The sequence below is a fragment of the Macaca nemestrina genome, chromosome 6 (genome assembly GCF_043159975.1).
Source record: "Macaca nemestrina isolate mMacNem1 chromosome 6, mMacNem.hap1, whole genome shotgun sequence".
NCBI classification, from domain to species: domain Eukaryota; kingdom Metazoa; phylum Chordata; class Mammalia; order Primates; family Cercopithecidae; genus Macaca; species Macaca nemestrina.
In genome coordinates this window covers 114,313,149-114,333,960 of record NC_092130.1, presented here as the reverse complement: position 1 = coordinate 114,333,960, position 20,812 = coordinate 114,313,149, and the positions used below count along the sequence as shown (strand labels likewise).

The following is a 20,812-nucleotide window of genomic DNA, read 5'->3' as shown; positions in this document are numbered from 1 at the left end:
GTGCATATATATGGATATATAAGGATAGTTAGCTCTTCTTGTTGAATGGATCCCTTTACCATTATGTAATGGCCTTCTTTGTCTCTTTTGATCTTTGATGGTTTAAAGTCTCTTTTATCAGAGACTAGGATTGCAACCCCTGCTTTTTTTGTTTGTTTGTTTTCCATTTGCTTGGTAGATCTTCCTCCATCCCTTTATTTTGAGCCTACGTGTGTCTCTGCATGTGAGATGGGTCTCCTGAATACAGCAAACTGATGAGTCTTGACTCTTTATCCAATTTGCCAGTCAGTGTCTTTTAATTGGACCATTTAGTCCATTTACATTTAAGGTTAATATTGTTATGTGTGAACTTGAACCTGTCATTATGATGTTAGCTGGTTATTTTGCTCATTAGTTGATGCAGTTTCCTCCTAGCATCGATGGTCTTTACAATTTGGCATGTTTTTGCAGTGGCTGGTGGCGGTTTTTCCTTTCCATGTTTAGTGCTTCCTTAGGAGCTCTTGTAGGGCAGGCCTGGTGGTGACAAAATCTCTCAGCATTTGCTTCTCTGTAAAGGATTTTATTTCTCCTTCACTTATGAAACTTAGTTTGGCTGGATATGAAATTCTGGGTTTAAAATTCTTTTCTTTAAAAATGCTGAATATTGGCCCCCACTCTCCTCTGGCTTCTAGAGTTTCTGTTGAGAGAGCCACTATTAGTCTGATGAGCTTCCCTTTGTGGGTAACCCAACCTTTTTCTCTGGCTACCCTTAACATTTTTTCCTTCATTTCAACTTTGGTGAATCTGACAATTATGTGTCTTAGAGTTGCTCTTCTCAAGGAGTATCTTTGTGGCGTTCTCTGTATTTCCTGAGTTTGGATGCTGGTGTGCCTTGCTAGGTTGGGAAGTTCTGGATGATGTCCTGAAGAGTGTTTTCCAACTTGGTTCCATTCTCCCCGTCACTTTCAGGTACACCAATCGGACGTAGATTTGGTCTTTTCACATAGTCCCATGTTTCTTGGAGGCTTTGTTCGTTTCTTTTTACTCTAAACTTATCTTCTCACTTCATTTCATTCATTTGATCTTCAGTCACTAATACCCTCTCTTCGAGTTGGTCAAATTGGCTACTGAAGCTTGTGCCTGCGTCACGTAGTTCTCGTGCCATGGTTTTCTGCTCCATCAGGTCATTTAAGGACTTCTCTACACTGGTTATTCTAGTTAGCCTTTTGTCTAATCTTTTTTCAAGGCTTTTAGCTTCCTTGCAGTGGGTTCGGACATCTTCCTTTAGCTCGAAGAAGTTTGACCGTCTGAAGCCTTCTTCTGTCAACTCATCAAAGTCATTCTCCATTCAGCTTTGTTCCATTACTCGTGAGGAGCTGTGTTCCTTTGGAGGAGAAGAGTCACTCTGATTTTTAGAATTTTCAGCTTTTCTGCTCTGGTTTCTCCCCATCTTTGTGGTTTTATCTACCTTTGGTGTTTGATGATGGTGATGTACAGATGGGGTTTTGGTGTGGATGTCCTTTCTGTTTATTAGTTTTCTTTTTAACAGTCAGGACCCTCAGCTGCAGGTCTATTGGAGTTTGCTGGAGGTCCACTCCACACCCTGTTTGCCTGAGTATCACCAGCAGAGGCTGGAGAGCAGCGAATATGGCAGAACAGCAAATGCTGCCTGACCGTTCCTCTGGGAGCTTTGTCTCAGAGGGTCACCCAGCCATGTGAGGTGTCAGTCGGCCCCTACTGGGAGGTGCCTCCCAGTTAGGCTACTTGGGGGTCAGGGACCCACTTGAAAAGGCAGTCTGTCAGTTCTCAGATCTCAAACTCTGTGCTGGGAGAACCACTACTCTCTTGAAAGCTGCCAACCAGGGACATTTAAGTCTGCAGAAGTTTCTGATGCCTTTTGTTCAGCTATGCCCTGCCCCCAGAGGTGGAGTCAACAGAGGCAGGCAGACCTCCTTGAGCTGCAGCGGGCTCCACCCTGTTCGAGCTTCTTGGCCGCTTTGTTTACCTACTCAAGCCTCAGCAATGGCGGGCACCCCTCCCGCAGCCTCACTGCTGCCTTGCAGTTTGATCCCAGACTGCTGTGCTAGCAATGAGTGAGGCTCCGTGGGCATGGGACCCTCCGGGCCAGGTGCAGGATATAATATTCTGGTGTGCTGTTTTCTAAGACCTTGGAAAAGCACAGTATTAGGGTGGGAGTGACCCGATTTTCCAGGTGCTGTCTGTCACAACTTCCCTTGGCTAGGAAAGGGTATTTCCTGTCCACTTGCACTTCCCGGGTGAGGCGATGCCTTGCCCTGCTTCAGCTCTCACTCAGTGGACTGCACCCACTGTCCTGCCCCCACTGTCTGACAAGCCCCAGTGAAATGAACCTGGTACCTCAGTTGGAAATGCAGAAATCACCTGTCTTCTGCGTCACTCATGCTGGGAGCTATAGACTGGAGCTGTTCGTATTCAGCCATCTTGGAACCTCTTAGATATGCTTTCATAGAGCAGATGTGCTGTGCTGGGATACTGCTTCCACCACTGGTCAACTTGGATTCTCCAAAGCCTGATGGCTGGAATGTCTATGTCACCCAAACAGCAAAGATGGCGGCCTGTCTCTCTCTCTCTGGGAGCGGTCCCAGGAAGTTCTCAAATCTGTCAGCCTGAGAACATGGGCAGGGGTGACTGGAGGCCCCAATGTGGAGGTCCTGCTCAGTGAGGAGGAACAGATCGGGGGCCCACTTTAAAGAAACAGCCTGGCCTCATTTTGGTAGACCAACTGTGCTGTGCTGGGGGATCCATTTTGTTTCTGGTCGGTTTGGACTCTCCAAAACTCACAGGTTGGAACTGCTGAGTTATCCAAACAGCAAAGATGGTGGCCCTTCCCTCCTCCAAAGAACTCTGTCCCAGGTGGGGCGACACTGTTGTCAGTGGTTGACTGGAATTCTAAGCCAGTAGATCTTGTCCTGTGAGGCTCTGTGGAAGTGGGGCCCGCGGACCATCACTCCTCAGCCTTCTCAATTCAGCCTTCTTCCTAGGGGTATGTACAGAGGTCCAACCTCCTTCCCTCACAGAGCTGCAGTCACTCTTGCCAAGAAGCCTGGAGCCTAAGTATGTAAAGCTCCTGCGCATCTGCACATGCCTGAATGGCTGCTCTGCCAAGAGTCCACACAGCTCCGTGTGTCAGACTGAAGACCCTGGTGGAGTGGGTTTAGGAGGAGATCTCCTGACTCAGGGTTGCAAAGATCCATGGGAGAAGCATGGTTTCCCAGGGTCACACGTTAGAATACTCACCACTTCCCCAGGTGGGGGAGGTTCCCCTGGCTCCATGTCACTCCAGCATGGGCCATTGTGCTATCTTGCTTTTCTTCATTTTCCAGGGGTCGAGGTGTTTCCTTGATTAAGCCCAATGAGAGTACCTGGATGTTTCAGTAGAAGGTGCTATATTTACTTGCCCCTTTGGTTGCTCTCCATGACAGCCACGTACCCTAGCTGCTTCTAGTTGGCCATCTTGGCCTGAATCTAAGTAACTTTAATTTGGGTCATAAAGAGGCAATTGAAAAATTCCCAAAGTCACTTATTTCCTTGACTACACAGAGTAATTGTGGTATTGCTAAGCTGGATTTTCTAATAAAGATCAAAATCCTGATAGAACAAATATTTTTCAGAAGAAATATTCATTCAATAATTTTTAAAGTACCAACTCTTTTAAAGCATTTAAAAGAGTAAATACCCCCAAAGAGTAGGTACTTACAATGACAGAAAAATAAATCTCCCATGGGTACCTCCTGCCTTTGACAACCTTACAGACTCACAAGGGAGATAAAATCTGTTCAAGTTGCCCAGGTGCTGTGGCTCATGCCTGTAATCCCAGGACTTTGGGAGGCCAAGGCGAGCAGATCACGAGGTCAAGAGATTGAGACCATTCTGGCCAACATGGTGAAACCCCATCTCTACTAAAAATACAAAAATTAACTGGGCATGGTGGCACATGCTTGTAGTCCCAGCCACTTGGGAAGCTGAGACAGGAGAATCACTTGAACCAGGGAGTCAGAGGTTGCAGTGAGCTGAGATTGCACCACTGCACTCCAGCCTGGCAACAGAGCAAGACTCCATCTCAAAAAAAAAAAAAAAAAAAAAAAAAGCATAAAAGAAATCTGTACAAGTTTTGGCTAGAAATAGGCCAAATAGGAGTAGAAACTAATAGAAACAGAATGCAGGCTGGGTGCAATGGCTCACGCCTACAATTCCAGCACTTTGGGAGGCCAAGGTGGGCAGATCACTGAAGGTCAGGAGTTCAAGACCAGTGTGGCCAACATGGTGAAACACCATCTCTACGAAAAATAAAAAAATTAGCTGGGCATGGTGGCGAGCACTTGTAATCTCAGCTACTTGGGAGACTGAGGCCGGAGAATCACTTGAATCTGGGAGACAGAAGTTGCAGTGACGTGAGATCACACCACTGCACTACAGCCTGGGTAGCAGAGCGAGACTGTTGAAAGAAAGAAAGAAAGAGAGAAAGAAAGAGGGAGAGAGAGAGAGAGAGAAAGGAAGGAAGGAAGGAAGGAAGGAAGGAAGGAAGGAAGGAAGGAAGGAAGGAAGGAAGGAAGGAAGGGAGGGAGGGAAAGAAGGAAAAGAAAGAAAAGAAAGAAAGAGAATGCAGAAAGAATAACAAGGATAGAAGTTCAGAAATGGTAGTAGAGAATGGAGAACATTGGAGATACATGTGAGGGATAAGTGCAAGAGACAATAGAGCAGGGGGAAATGACTGATCCCAAGCCTGCAGGTGAATGTTGCTGTTTCCACCCCCACAAACCATTCAGTGCTGGGCTTTTTATGAAGACAGGTCCTGGTGCTATTACAGATGATCCTTGGTTTACGATGAGGTTATGTCCCAATAAGCCTATCATATGTTGAAAATATCATCATGTAGAAAATGCATTTAATACACCTAGACTACTGAACATCATAGCTTAGCCTAGCCTACTTTAAATGTGTTCAGAACACTTACATTAACCTATAGTTGGGCAAAATCATCTAACACAAAGCTTATTTTATAATAAAGTTTTGAATAACTTATGTAATTCATTGAATAAGTACTGAAATGAAAAACAGAATGGTTTCACACCATGATAATGTTGAAAATCCTAAGTCAAACTGTTGTAAGTCACTGACAGTCTGTGCCTAGATGAATAAGGCCAGCTGTTAGAGATAGTCACGAGAGAGTGGCTGGTAGATGGATAAAGCTAAGACTTTAGAGCCAGTTCAACCAGGGTTTATTTCCCAGTCGCTAATTATATGGCATTAGGAAAGTTTCTTAATCTCTCTGGGCCTCAGTTTCCAAATCTCTAAACTGGGATCAATAGTTCTTATTTTTCTAACATGTAGTTAGGGTCACACCTAGCCTGGCCTCCTCTTTCTGGTTTAATGTTCTTTGCATGTTGGTCACAAACTTTGAAAGACTGCTTAGTTGAGCATGGATGGTTTTTAGAGCCAGAGACAGTGTCAGATCTGAATTCAAATACAACCATTACTATTTAATGTATAAACTTGGGGAAGTCATTTTGTTTCTATTTCTTCAATTTTGTAGTGAAGAGTGAATCAACTAAAATGATAAAACAACGGCCTTCAAGATCATATTCCCTATAGTATATTTTCTCACAATCTCCTATATAACATTGTAGGCTAAGCAGATATTATTGATCTTTTTTTTTGAGTCTTATTTTTAAAAGGTTTATTGAATAATAATACTTATATTAATAACTTAGATTTATGTGCCAGGCTTCAAGGTAAGCATTTATATACATTATCTCATATAATTTTCACAACAACCCTGAAGTGTAGATACTTTTATAATTTCCATTTTATAGATGGGAAGCCTGATGCTTACAAAATTAAATAAGTTGCTTCAGGTGACATTGACAGTAAGTGATGAAGCTGGGATTTAAATCCAGAAAATCTGACTTTAGAATCGTTCTCATAAGCACTATACTATACTGTCTTCCATGTGATTCTGATAACTTCCCTAGAGGCAGCTGCCCCACTCCCTTCCCATTGCTGCAAAGCATCCAGCACAGTACCCAGTTCCCAACAACCACTTAACAAATGTGGGCTCTATCTCTGCAGCCCATCTCCCAAGTGTTAGAGCTAAGGCCTGATGATATTTTTCAACCATTTGAGTAGCTGTTTGCTGGAGCAAATCAGAAAAGAAATCTCTATAAATGAAAACTTTTCTAAGGAATTGAACAATAACTAATTCAAATTTCCAGAATAATATAATTTTGATATTGCCTTGAAGTTTGCTGTATTTTGGTTTGGCTTGCATGCCATAAATATACCTAGTTGAATTTAGATAATTAGGAGGTATGATTTTAAAGATATGAAATTGTCCCCTCTTTATCTTCTCTACACTATTATATTCTCATCGTGACACATATCACCACCAAACATATGTTTGTGTGTTTATTTTCTGTAACCCCTTCAGTAGTACATGTGCTACAGTAGAGAAGGGACTTGATCTGTTTTATTCCCTGCTGTATCGCTGGTACCTGAAATAATATAGAGTAGGTACTCAAAAAAATTTGTTTTATGGATGAATGATTAAAATGTTTGGACAAATTATGGGAAACTGACATTTAAATACTATTTTTCTTTCTAGCTTGGATTAGAAGAACAAGAAAGACTCCACCTACTATGGAGGTAAGACTACACAAGGAAGATATAATTTAGGAGTATATATTCCCAAGGATACATGAAACTTCAGAAAAACTATGATGTATTTTCCCAAAGTGTTGATTTTATTCCATAGAAAATAACTTAAAACATTTTATAATAAATTAATATATAAACCTATATTATTAATAAAATAATATATGATAACATAAATGCTCATATTATGGAATATAACAAAATTTGTATAAATTTTAAAGTGGAAAAATAAAAATTTAAAACACTTTTTAGAAAGTCTGGACTTGGAGCAGCTTGCACCAGGTCATTTCCCCTGGGTCCTGGGAGTTCTCTGTGCCAATACTCAAACTTTTGTGGAAAAGTTTGAGAAACACTGAATCTCTTTGACCTATCCAAATCATGCTCTTATGTTTTCCTTAATATTATATATTTAAATCCATCAAGTATCCAAAGAAACACAGAATTAGCAAGTATTTTATAACAGTAATTATTAGTTGAATTTTTATTTAAAACTTAAAAATGGGTAGTCAGTGGTAAACAATAAAAAAACATAGAAATGCTATGGTATATGTGTTTTACAACATAATTTTTATATAGATTATTTTATAAAAATTATTTTATAATTTTAATTTTAAAAATACATAAAGATCTCTAAAGTTATTTTATAAGAAGTAATTTCATAAAAGGAGAGTCTCTAAATGCATTAGTATACTGCCTTGTTTACTATTTTTCTAGAGGCATTCCCTTTCTTCTACTATTTAGGACTTCCCTCCTCTTTTCTGTTGCCTATTCCCTCACTACTACAAACCCTGATGACAACATAAATGGGCTCCAATACTCAGTCCCCATTTGTTGGGAGGTGGAGTGCTCTAGAGCAGAATCATGATGATACCTCAACTGGCATGCTTATCTTTACTTGCTCCATACATTTGTCATATACTGAACCCATCAATGTTCATTCGGCCAGCGTCTGACTGAGTACATCTCTTGACCCGTTTCTAGCTTTGTATATTGCTTCTGCCTTGGCCTGCTTTTCTCAGATCCTTCTTTCCAACACTGATAAAATTTGGAATAAAAGCTGTTTTGGGGGAAAAAAATAAAAGGCAATGTGATCCAGGATTCAGAAGTATGCCCAATAGTTTACAGTGAAGGATGGATTGAAGAGCTTTCTGTTTCTCCTTCTCTTGGTCATAATAAGAGCTACTGTTATCACTTGCTTCCTCCATCCTCAGAACTTTGAAAGCCTTCTTCATAGAAATATTAATGTGCAAAGTGATTAATGGAGGCAATTGCAATAGTTGGGCCTCAGGCACGACGTCTGTAAATTTTAGGTAATTTCAGCACCTCAAACAATCTCTAGCCAGAACACACCAAGTCCTTCCATCCCTGAGCTCACTCTTGTTAATTTTGATTATCCAAAATGAGCCCTCTTTTGTTGCCTCCCTTTTAGTGTACTGTTAATCACATTGTTCTTTATGCTGCTTTGTACCCTCCCTAATACACACACACACACACACACACTCTCTCTCTCTCTCTCTCTCTCTCTCTCTCTCTCTCTTCCTTCCTCTTGGCCCTTTCCATTGTGTTTCAGGCATTTCTGTTTCTTTGTTAGCAAATTACCATTCATGATTAATATTTTCCTGGGAACTTTCTCTACCACATAACCTCAACTGAAATCTGTCTGTGCCTGCAAGATAGTGAGTTCCTTTTTTTCCTTGAAGTAAGTTGTGCTCACTTTCCCATGCCCCACAGAAAGAGAGTTCAACTGCTTCTTGCTTCCCCAAATAGTCTTTGTTTGTGGGCCCAAGAGAGTGGAGAACCTTTGTAAGCCATGTATATTTCTCTGTACCTGACCATCATTTTGTTTGCCAACATCCAAGACAGTCTACCATACTGATGGCTGAGATTAGAATCTGCCATATGGTCTTCTCCTTTCAATGCCTTCCCAAATTTTAGCTGCCCAGTTCTTTGACTTTATCCACACTAGTATCCCTGCCTCAAGTGAACAACCACTTCATTAGGCACACTTTAGTTTTTATCAAACACAGTTCTTACAACTGTAACTTTTACACTCTTCAAATCCAAATTCTAGATACATCATATTAAGAGGAAAAAAATTTTCTTAATGTAAAGTAAAACATATATTTATAAACCATAACAAAAAAATAGCTTATATAGTTATTAAACTGTGAAATTATAAGGCAAATTCCACCCAGGTCAAGAAGTAGAACTTTGCCATCTACTTCAGCCCCATTTATCCCATCCTAATCACAACTTCTCTCTCCTGACAAAAGCAAACCTTAACCCAACTTTTATAGTAATCATTTCCTCTCATTTTAAATAGTTTTTTTCATTGAAATATACATTATAGTTTAGACTTGTCCATTTTGTAAAAACTTCATATTTGTTTTAAATCTTTCAGTCTATCCTCTTCCATCCCTTTTACTTCCTTACAAATTTATGTGTTAAAAAACCCAACCTAGTTGGCCTGTAGAGTTTGCCACTGTTTAGATTTTGCTGATCTTATGTTCCTGGTGCACTTCATCATGTTCCCCTGTCCACTATCTTCCTTCCAAATTGACAGCTGAATCCAGAAACTAAATTTTTTTTTTTCAGATCTTTTAGTGAATACCCAACTCCAAATAAACTTCCTTCCATATCTCGTATATATTATGGCTAAAGATTAGCCAGCAGCCATTAGAATGCCATTTACAACAGTATTAGAAAACATAGAATACTATGGAATTTAGTATTCTATGTATTAGAATACTATTAAAACATGTGCAAGATCTGTGTACTCAAAACTACAAAATGTTAGTAAGATAAATTAAATAAGACCAAAATAAATGGGGAGAAGTATCTGTTCATGGATTGGAATGTACAATATTGCTAATGTATTCATTCTTCCCAAACTGATCCACAGTAGTTCTTATGCTTTTATTTTGCATCTGCATCACCTGAAAGACTTGTTAAAACACAGATTGCTGGACCCCAAGCTTTAGAGTTTTTGATCCACTGGTTTTGGGGTAGGTGTGAATATTTGCATTTATAACATGTTCCTGGATAATGCTGATGCTGATGGTTCATAGCCCACATTTTGTGAACCACTGATTTATAGATTTAATAAAATAAATATCCAGTTAAAACCACATCAGACTTTCTGGTAGAAATCAACATGCTGATTTGAAAATGTATTTGGAAATGTAAAAGACCTAGAATAGCTGAAAGCAGCCATGAAAAAGGAGATGAAAATTAAAGAACTAATACTGTCTGACTTTAAGAATTACTTTAAAACTATAGTTATCAAGACAGTATGATACTGGCATTAGGATACTGGATAAATAAATCAATGGAAAAGAACAAAAGTCCAAAAAGTTGATGCTGTTCAACCAGTTGGTTTTTAACAATGACATCAAAACAATACAATTAGGAATGGAAAGTCTTTTTAGCAAATGATTCTGGTATAACTTAATATCCATATAGGGAAAAAAATGATCCCTACCTCACATCATACACAAATATTAATTTAAGGTGGATCATAGACTAGATGTAAAAGCCAGACTATTGTGCTTCTAGAAGAAAAAAACAATGGAATATCTTTGCAGTTTTGAGGTAGACAGGAGACAGAACAATCTGTAAAGGAAAAATAGAGACTAATCAGTTTTAATCAGAACTAAATTGTAATACTAGTTATAAGAGAACATTAGGAAATCAAAAGACTAAGAGAAAATAATCATAGTACATATATCTCACAAAGGAATTGTTTCCAGGCTACATAAAGAACACCTCAACTCAGTGTTATAAAAAAGAAACTAATAAATATTGGGCAGAAATCTTGAACAGGCACTCTGTAAGATACATTTTAGGTATATGAAAATATACTTAACAACACTAGTAATCAGTGGAACCACAATGACATACCATTACACACCCATTAAAATGGCTTAAATTTAAAAGATTGGCAACACCATCACTGGAGCACCCACAACTTTTGTACAGTGCTGGTTGGGGTGAAAATGATACAATCACGTTTGAAAACTGACAGTTTGTTATAAAATCAAACATATACCTACCCTATGATCAAACAGTAATTCTCCTGGCCACATTGAAAACTGAAGGGATCATTTTTTAGTCACACTTTCTGGGAGCTCTGGCCAACAGTAGTAGGTCTAACTCCTTGGCATACTATGCAAGGCTTCCTGATTTGGGTCCAGCTCAACTTTCTGGCTTTGCCTCCTTAGGCTTGTTCTATCTACCCTACTCTTCAAGGAACTCCCTGCTCTTTCGTAAATTTAATGTCTTCTCCTTCTCCCATCAACTGGCATACTCTTGCTTATGTTTAATTCCTTTTAAAATGCCCTTTTAAGTCCTCGGTTGTTTTCCTCACCTTTTTTTCTCCTCAACTTCTTAACTGATAGAGCTAATCACTACTTTCTTGGTATAACTACACTGCTGTGTACTCCTGTACAACCCTTTAAATTCAGTATTAAAATTGTGTGTTTTATTTGTCCATATTTCTAACTATTAGCTGTTTGGCACAGGGATTATAACTTACTCATTTGTGTGTCATAAGCACCTAACACAGAGCCTGATTCATTATTGGTTTCATTGGCCATTATAGACTTAAAAATCACAATACTATGTAATTACATGGTTTCTGTAAGATGGGTTTGAATTTCTATCAGCCCACTAGAAAATAATGTTGTGAAAGTAAACATATTTCCAAGTTGATCGTTGTCTATATTTTGTTCATAGGAATTCACATTTAACTGCAGGTTACCAATGCAGGCAGTCCCTTACTTAGGATAGTTCAGCTTAGGATTTTTTAACTTCACGATGGTGAAAAAGCAATATGCATTCAGTAGAAACTATACTTCTGAATACCCATACAGCCATTCTGTTGTTTACTTTCAATATAGTATTCAATAAATTACATGAGATATTTAACACTTTATTATTAAATAGGCTTTGTGTTAGTTAATTTTGCCCAACTGTAAGCAATGTAAGTGTTCTGAGCACGTTTAAGATAGGTTAGGCTGAGCTATAATATTTGGTAGGTTAAGGGTATCAAGCGCATTTTGACTTAAGATATTTTCAATTTTGTGATGGGTTTATATGGACATAATCCCATCATAAGTTGAGGAGCATCTGGTAATAGTTCAGCACATGTTCTTCAGTGCTGTATAAGGTGAATTCACATTTCACAGAGCTAATGAGGTGGACTTTTTCTAGTCCTAACTCTATTCCGTTAGAAGCCACTTATAGCAAATACTTTGAAATATTGCTTCTTTTTTATATATACTAACAAAATAGGAACAGAGTAAAGTTTTTTGTTTGAACAAGTGGTTACATTTATTACCAATTTTTTACAAAATATATGATTTAGTATAGGTTTACAGGTAGTAGAAAAAAGTTACAATATTAGAGCTCTGCCTACTTCGTTTTTAATATACACGCTCCATAAAAGAGAAAGAGGAGATTCTAGAAACCAATAGAGAATGGAGTTGGAGATGGTGCTGCTGTGGTCTAAAAAAAGGATGGGATGGCTGGATAGGACAACACATCATAGTATCTTGTTTACTTGACCATATTCTCAAATCTAGGCTGGGGGCTCCAAAGACTCACTTTTGTTCATGTCTAAGGTTGCTTGGCCCTAAAGGACATCACAATGACTAAAATGCATGTGAATTTGAGATGGTGGCCAATTCCCATGTATTAATTTACAGTAAGAAATGAAATTGGCACAGTAAAAAACAAAACAAAACACAACAAAAAACAAAAAAAAAACCAGGAGACTGCTTGGAAAATATGACATTAGAATAAGAGGAGTTAAGTAAAATAAATGTTTAATTGCCTCAGGCTTAAAATTTCATGTTGCATCCACCTTATAACAAGGATAGTCTGACCCCCAGCAATAGAAATATTTAAAGAGAATTAGCTACAATTTTCAATTCTATCCCTGTATTAGAATGAGCCTTACGAATTGGAATAGAAAAATTACCAGGTGCTGGTTAAGTCTTCTATTCCCATGGACAGTGTTACTATGGATTGCCAGCATTTGTCTCTATGATTCTATTTTTTTCTTTGCTTCTCTGTTCTGGTTGACATATTTCCTTTGCTATGAAAGTAGTTATACTCTGGTCAGATGTTACTGGCCCTGCAGCTATTTTTTGTTTTATCCTTTTCATATTTCTGCTGTGGCTTATAATGTGTTGATCTTATAGTTTAACATTGAGAGAGGAATCTTATTTCTGAATTTTTCAGGCCCATTTCAGTGTTGTCTCCAAATAACTGGCATTCATGGAGTGAGTTATCTGTGCCCAGTATTACTAGGTTCATTTTATAAGTTACAGAATTAAAATGTCTTAAAATTGCCATTTTATGTATAGAATCCTACTTCCTGTTGACTTAAATTGCAAAGAGTTTATGTATATTTTTATGGTAAAATGGACCTCCCACTCCCCACCCCAAACTTCACAATATCACTTTTAGTAATATAGTGGAAATGAATGAGAAAATTGCAGTGTGTTCATACCTGTTTAACATCATTCATTAAAATGAATGAAAAAAAAAAACTACTTAAAAAAGAATGAACTAGAGCTGTATGTTTTAACATGGATAAATCTTAGAGGCAATGATACTGAGCAAAAAAAAAAAAAAAAAAAAAAAAAACCTACAGAAGATTTCATACAATATACCATTTACATAAAGTTTGAAAGCAAGGAAAGCATAAAGGGCTTTCAAGTAACGATGGTGGGTCAAACACATAAGTTAACTCTCAAGTCTAATGAAAATGGTAGTGAAGGAATTTATTTTAAAAGGCGTAAACCCACAAGGTCAAAGAAATGTAAGCATGCAAACCAGCAATAATGTTTTGGAGGCCAGAAAGCAGATGGACAAGTGGTAATGGATTTAGCAAAACTGAGAAGAATGAATCCTAATCTGGCAAAGGAGAAACCTGAGAAGTAACCCAATTTAAACCACAGAACCACAGAATACTCAGTAACTGGCAGTGCCAGAAAACTCTGAAAGTGAAATTTAAGCTCACACTAAAAACAATTACCTAGTTAAAAATCTGTTTAAGAAGCAATTAGATGCTAATCAATAAATGTAGAAGAAATAATAGAGTTGGAAAATCACCACTATCCAAGTGGTAATTGGGAAAAAATTATCAGCCGATACTAAAATCATTGAGTCAAACTCTATTAGGGAGCAGGCTGTTGACATGGTCTAAAGGCATTTCCCTACAGATTACTTATCAATTACAAAGGGGAAAAAGGGACCTTTCTAGTAGACAGATCTGACGGATTCCACGTTAACTAGATGGTCAGAAGTACTAAGTAGGGCAGATTCATATTATGTGTGCTTCTTTCTATGATGCACTGAGGATTAAACATTATTCACATAGTATTCTCTTTTTAATTTTTGATTTTGTGGGTACTTAGTAGTTGTATACTTAAAGGGTTCTTGAGATATTTTGATGCAGGCATACAATGCATAATAATCACATCAAGGTAAATGGGTTATCTATCACCTCAAGCATTTATCCTTTCCTTGTATTATAAACAATCTAACTATACTCTTTTAGTTATTTGAAATATACAATAAATTATTGTTGACTGTAGTCACTCTGTTGTACTATCAAATACTAGATTTTATTCATTCTATCTAATTATATTTTTGTGTCCATTAACCATTCCCACTCCCTGTAACACCCAGACTTCTGGCAATCATCCTTCTACTCTCTATTTCCATGAGTTCAACTGTTTTAATTTTTAGCTCCCACAAATGAGTAAGAACATGTGAAGTTTATCTTTCTGTGCCTACCTTATTTCACTTAAAATAATGACCTTTAGTGCTATCCATGTTGTTGCAAATGACAGGATCTCATTCTTCTTTTTGGCTAAATAGCACTTCACTGTGTGTATATGCCACATTTTCTTTATCAGTTCATCTGTTGGTGGACATTTAGGTTGCTTCCAAGTCTTCACTATTGTGAACAGTGCTGCAGTAAACATGGGAGTACAGATATCTCTTTAATATTCTGATTTCCTCTCCTTTGGATAAATATATATATACATATACACATATACACATATATATATGCCTAGCAGTAGAATTGCTAGATCATATGGTAGTTCCATTTTTAGTTTTTTCAGGAACCTCCAAACTCTTCTCCATGGTGGTTGTACTAATTTACATTGCCACCAAAAGTGTACAAGGGTTCCCTTTTCTCCACATTTTCACCAGAATTTGTTATTGCCCATCTTCTTGATAGAAGCCATTTTAACTGGGGTGACACGATAGCTCATTGTAGTTTTGGTTTGCATTTCTATGATGATTAGTGATGTTGAGCACCTTTTCATATACCTGTTTGCCATTTACATGTCTTCTTTTGGAAAATGTCTATCCAGATCTTTTGCTCACGTTTTAATCTGTTCATAAGATTTTTCCTATTGAGTTGTTTGAGTTCCTTATATATTCTGGTTATTAATCCCTTATCATATGGGTAGTTTGCAAATATGTTCTCCCAGTCTGTGGGTTGTCCCTTCACTTTGTTGATTGTTCCTTTTGCTGTACAGAAGCTTTTTAACTTGATGTGACCCCATTTGTCCATTTTTGCTTTGGTTGCCTATGCTTGTGGGGTATTTCTCAAGAAATCTTTGCTCAATACAGTGTCCTAGAGAGTTTCCCGAATGTTTTCCTTTAGAAATTTCATAGTTTGAGGTCTTAAAGTCTTCATTTTGGTTTGATTGCTGTTTATGGTGAGAGATGGGGGCCTCATTTCATTCCTCCACATATGGATATCCAGTTTTCCTAGCACCGTTTATTGAAGAGACTGTTCTTTCCCTAATGTATGTTCTTGATACCTTTGTTGAAATTGAGTTCACTGTAGATGTGTGGATTTGTTTCTGGATTCTCTAATCTATTCCATTGGCCTATGTGTCTGTTTTTATGCCAGTACCATACTGTTTTGGTTACTATCACTGTATAGTGTAACGTATGCCAGGTAATGTGATTCCCCCAGTTTTGTTCTTTGTGCTCAGGATAGCTTTAGCAATTCTGGGTCTTTTATGGTTCCATAATAATTTTAGGATTGTTTTTTCTATTTCTGTGAAGAATGTCATTGGTATTTTGATACAGATTGCATTGAATCTGTAGATTGCTTTGGGTAATATGGACATTTTTAACAATATTTATTCTTCCAATTCATGAACATGTAATATCCTTCCCTTTTGCCAGTGTCTTCTTCATTTTCTTGCATCAATGTTATATAGTTTTCATTATATAGGTCTTTCACTTCTTTAGTTAAGTTAAATCCTAGGCTTCTAGTTTTATTTGTCGCTATTGTAAGTGGGATTTCTTTCCTGATTTCTCTTTCAGATTGTTTGCTGGTGGCATATAGAAATGCTATTGATTTTGTATGTTGATTGTGTGTCCTGCAACTTTACTGAATTTGTTTATCAGTTCTAATAGTTTTTTGGTGAAGCCTTTAGGTTTTTCCAAATATAAGATTATGTTGCCTACAAACAAGGATACTTTGACTTCTTCCTTTTCAGTTTGGATGACCTTCATTTCTTTCTATTGTCTGATTGCTCTAACTAGGACTTCCAATATTATATTGAATAACAATAGTAAAAGTGGGAATTCTTGTCATGTTTTAGATCTTAGAAGAAAGGCTTTCAGTGTTTCTCTATTCAGTATGGTTAGGCTTTGTGTCCTCACCTATATCTCATCTTGAATTGTAATCCCCAGGTGTTTAGGAAAAGACCTAGTAGGAAATAATTGGATTATGGGGGTTGTTTTCCCCATGCTGTTCTCATGATAGTGAGTAAATTCTCATGAGATCTAATGGTTTTATAAGTAGTAATTTTTCCTGTGCTCACACACACCCTCTCTCGCCTGCCACCATGTAAGACTTGCCTCTTCCCCTTCCACCGTAATTGTAAGTTTCCTGAGGCACCCCAGCCGTGCAGAACTGTGAGTCAATTAAACCTCTTCTTTTAATAAATTACCTGGTCTCAAATATTTCTTTATAGCAGTGTGAAAATGAACTAATGCAAATATGATACTAGCTGTGGGTCTGTTGTGTATGGCTTTTATTGTGTTGAGGTATGTTCCTTCTATACCCAGTGTGTTAAAGGTTTTTATCATGAAGGGATATTGAATTTTCTCAGCAATTGAATGATCATAGAGTTTTTGTCATTATTCTGTTGATATGATTTGCATATGTTGAACATCCTTGCCTCCCTAGGATAAATCCTACTTAGTCATGATGAATGATCTTTTTAATATGTTGTTGAATTTGGTTTGCTAGTATTTTGTTGAGGATTTTTGCATCAGTGTTCATCAGGGATACTGGCCTATAGTTTTCTTTTCTTCTTCTTCTTCTTTTTTTTCTTTTCTTTTTTTTTTTTTTTTTTTTAATGTGTCTTTGTCTGCTTTTGGTATCAGACAAAGGTTTGGTATACTGACCTGCTAGAGTGAGTTTGAAAGTATTCCCTCCTCCTCCATTTTTCGGAATAGTTTGAGGAAGATTAATATGAGTTATTCTCAAAATGTTTGGTAAAGTTCAGCAGGGAAGCAGTTGGGTCCTGGGCTTTTCTTTGCTGGGAGACTTTATTATGGTTTCGATATTGCTCTTATTGGTTTGTTCAGGTTTTGGATTTCTTTGTGATTCAATCTCAGTAGGTTGTATGTGTCTAGGAATTTACCCATTTCTTGTAGGTTTTCCAGTCTTTTGAATTTCTGTGTTATCAGTTGTAATGTCTCCTTTTTCATGTCTTATTTTTTGCGTTTGGGTCTTCTGTCTTTTTTCTTAGTCTGGCAAAAAGTTTGTTGATTATGTGTATCTTTTAAAAATAACTTTTCTTTTTTTTAGTCTTTTGTATTATTTTCTTCATATTATTTTCTTCAAATTTCATTTGTTTCTGCTTTGATTTTTGTTATTTCTTTTCTCCTGCTAATTTTGGGTTTGGTTTTCTCTTGCTTTTGTAATTCTTTAACTTTCATCATTAGGTCATTTGAAGTTTTTCTACTTTTTTAGTGTAGGCTCTTATAGCTATAAATTTTTGTCTTGTACTGCTTTCTCTGTATCCCATAGGTTTTGGTACATTGTGTTTCCATTTTCATTTGTTTCAAGAAATTTTTCAGTTTCCCTTTTAAGTTCTTCATTGACCCACTGGTCATTCAAGGAACATATTAATTTCCATGTGTTTGTGTAGTTTCCAAAATTCCTCTAGCTCTTGATTTCTAGTTTTGTTCCATTGTGGTCAGAGAAGATACTTGAGATGATTTCAATTGTTTTGAAATTTTTAAGAGTTGTTTTGTGGCCTAACATATACTCTGTCCTTGAGAATGATCCATGTGCTTAAGGAGAAGCATGTGCATTCTGCAGCTGTTTGATGAAATATTCTGTAAATATCTATTAGGCCCGTTTGGTCTGTAGTGCAGATTAAGTCCAGTGTTTCTTTGTTGATTTTCTGTCTGGATGTTCTTTCCAGTACTTAAAGTGGGATGTTGAAGTCTCCATTTATTTATTTATTATTTATTTATTTATTTAAGATGGGGTCTTACTCTGTCACCCAGGTTGGAGTGCAGTGGCATGGCCCACTGCAACCTCCACCTCCTAGGCTCAAGCGATCCTCCCACCTCAGCCCCCCAAGTAGCTGGGACCACAGGTGCATGCCACTAAATACGGCTAGTTTTTTTGTATTTTATAGTAGAGACAAGATTTCTCCATGTTGCGCAGGCTAGTCTTGAACTCCTGAGCTCGAGTGACGTGCCCACCTTGGCCTCCCAAAGACCTGGGATTACAGGCGTGAGCCATGGCTCCTGTCCTCCAGTTATTTTTGTTTTGGGGTCTGTCTCTTTAACTCTAATTAAATATTTGCATTATATGTGTGAGTGCTCCAGAGTTGGGTGGATATATATTTATAGTTCTTATATCTTCTTGGTGAATTGATCCCTCTATCATTATATAATGACCTTCTTTATCTCTTTTTTTTTTTTTTTTTTTTTTGAGACGGAGTCTCGCTGTGTCGCCCAGGCTGGAGTGCAGCTGCATGAGCTGGGCTCACTGCAAGCTCCGCCTCCCGGGTTCACGCCATTCTCCTGCCCCAGCCTCCCCAGTAGCTGAGACTACAGGCACCCACCACCACGCCCGGCTAATTTTTTGTATTTTCGGTAGAGACGGGGTTTCACCGTGTTAGCCAGGATGGTCTCGATCTCCTGACCTTGTGATCCACCCGCCTCGGCCTCTCAAAGTGCTAGGATTACAGGCCTGAGCCACCACGCCCGGCCTTTTTTTTTTTTGAGACAGAGTCTTGCTCCTTCACCAGGCTGGAGTGCTATGGTGCGATCTCTGCTCACTGCAAACTCTGGCTCCCTGGTTCAAGCAATTCTCCTGCCTCAGCCTCCCAAGTAGCTGGGGTTACAGGCACGTGCCACCATGCCCAGCTAATTTTTGTATTTTTAGTAGAGGTGGGGTTTCACCATGTTGGCTGGGATGGTCTCTGTCTTCTGACCTCGTGATCCGCCCACCTCAGCCTCCCAAAGTGTTGGGATTACAGGCATGAGCCACCGTGCCCGCCCTTTATCTCTTTTTATAGTTTTTGTCTTAAAATCTATTTTGTCTGATGTAAGTATAGCTACTCCTGCTCTTTTTTGATTTCCATTTGCATAAAATATCTTTTTCCATCCTTTTATTTTCCGTCTATACGAGTCTTTACAGATTGTTGGGTCTTGTTTTTTAATTCATCAGCTAATTTGTCTTTTAGTAGAGAATTCATGCTATTTACATTTAATGTTTTTATTGATAAGGACTTACTCTTGACATTTTGTTGTTTCATGGTTGTTTTGTGGGTTTCTCTTCCTTCTTTCCTTCCTTCCTGTCTCCCTTTTAGTGAAGGAGATTTTCTGTGGTGGTTATGTTTTAATTTATTCTTTTGTGTGTGTGTGTGTGTATCTATTGTATGTTTTTGCATTTGAGGTTACCATGAAGCTTGCAAATACTATCTTATAACCCATTACTGTAAACTGCTGACAACTTAACACTGATTGCATAAACAAACAGAGGAAGAGAAAACTAATAAAAACTGTACACTTTAACTTTGTCCCCTCTGCTTTTTAAGTTTTCTTGTTTCAATTTGTATATTACTCTACTGTCTTGAAAGATTATTGTAGTTATTATTTTTGATCAGTTTATCTTTTAGTCTTTCTCCTCATCATATTAATAGTTTACAAATATTACAGCACAATTATAGTTTTACAATATTCTATATTCTTCTGTTTATATACTATTACTAGTGAGTTTGTTACCTTCAGATGATTTCTTGTTGCTCGTTAACATGCTTTTCTTTCTGATTGACATTTTTTGTAGGAGAGGTCTGGTGTTGAAATTTCTTAGCTTTGTTTATTTTGTAAAGTCTTTATTTCTCCTTCATGTTTGAAAGCTATTTGCGCTGGGTATTCTATTCTAGGATGATATGATTTGACTGTGTCCCCACCCAAGTCTCATCTTGCATTGTAGTTCCCATAATCCCCACGTGTTGTGGGAGTGACCCGGTGAGAGGTAACTGAATCATAGAGGTGTTTGCCTCTATGCTGATCTCATGATAGTGAGTGAGTTCTCATGCAATGTGATGGTTTTATAAGGGTTTTTTCCCCTTTTGCTTGTCACTTCTTCCTGCCATTATGTGAAGAAGGACATGTTTGCTTCCCCTTCCGGCATGATTATAAGTTTTCTGAGGCCTCCCCAGCCATGCTGAGTTGTGAGTCAATTAAATCTTTCCTTTTTAAATTACCCATTGTCAGGTATGTCTTTATTAGTAGCATGAGAACAACTAATACATAGGATAAAAGTTTTTTTTCTTTTGTACATTAAATATGTCATGCCACTCTCTCCTGGCATGTGCAATTTCCACTGAAAAATCTGCTGCCAAGTGTATTGGAGCTCCATTGTATGTTATTTCTTTCTTGCTACTTTTAGGATCCTTTATCCTTTACCTTTGGTAGTTTGATTATTAAATGTCTTGAGGTAGTCTTATATTTGGGTTAAATCTGCTTGGTGTTCTATAACCTTTTTATACTTGAATATTGATTTCTTTGGGCTTGGGAAGTTCCTTGTTATTTTCCCTTTGAATAAACTTTCTTCCCCTATCTT

General features: G+C 37.7%; 1 protein-coding gene across 6 annotated transcripts in view; it reads left to right on the top strand.

The window, feature by feature from the left end:
* The window catches only part of LOC105499446 (NADH:ubiquinone oxidoreductase complex assembly factor 2), a 235,361-nt gene that overhangs the window by 141,681 nt on the left and 72,868 nt on the right, over positions 1-20,812 (top strand). For all 6 annotated transcript variants that reach the window (XR_011624971.1, XM_071098888.1, XM_071098887.1 and 3 more), the window contains one exon: positions 6,620-6,660. Coding sequence is in view for 5 of the 6 variants with exons in the window: in XM_071098888.1 (XP_070954989.1) it covers positions 6,620-6,660 (41 nt within the window). In the remaining variant the exon portion in view is untranslated. The remainder of the gene's footprint in view (positions 1-6,619; positions 6,661-20,812) is intronic.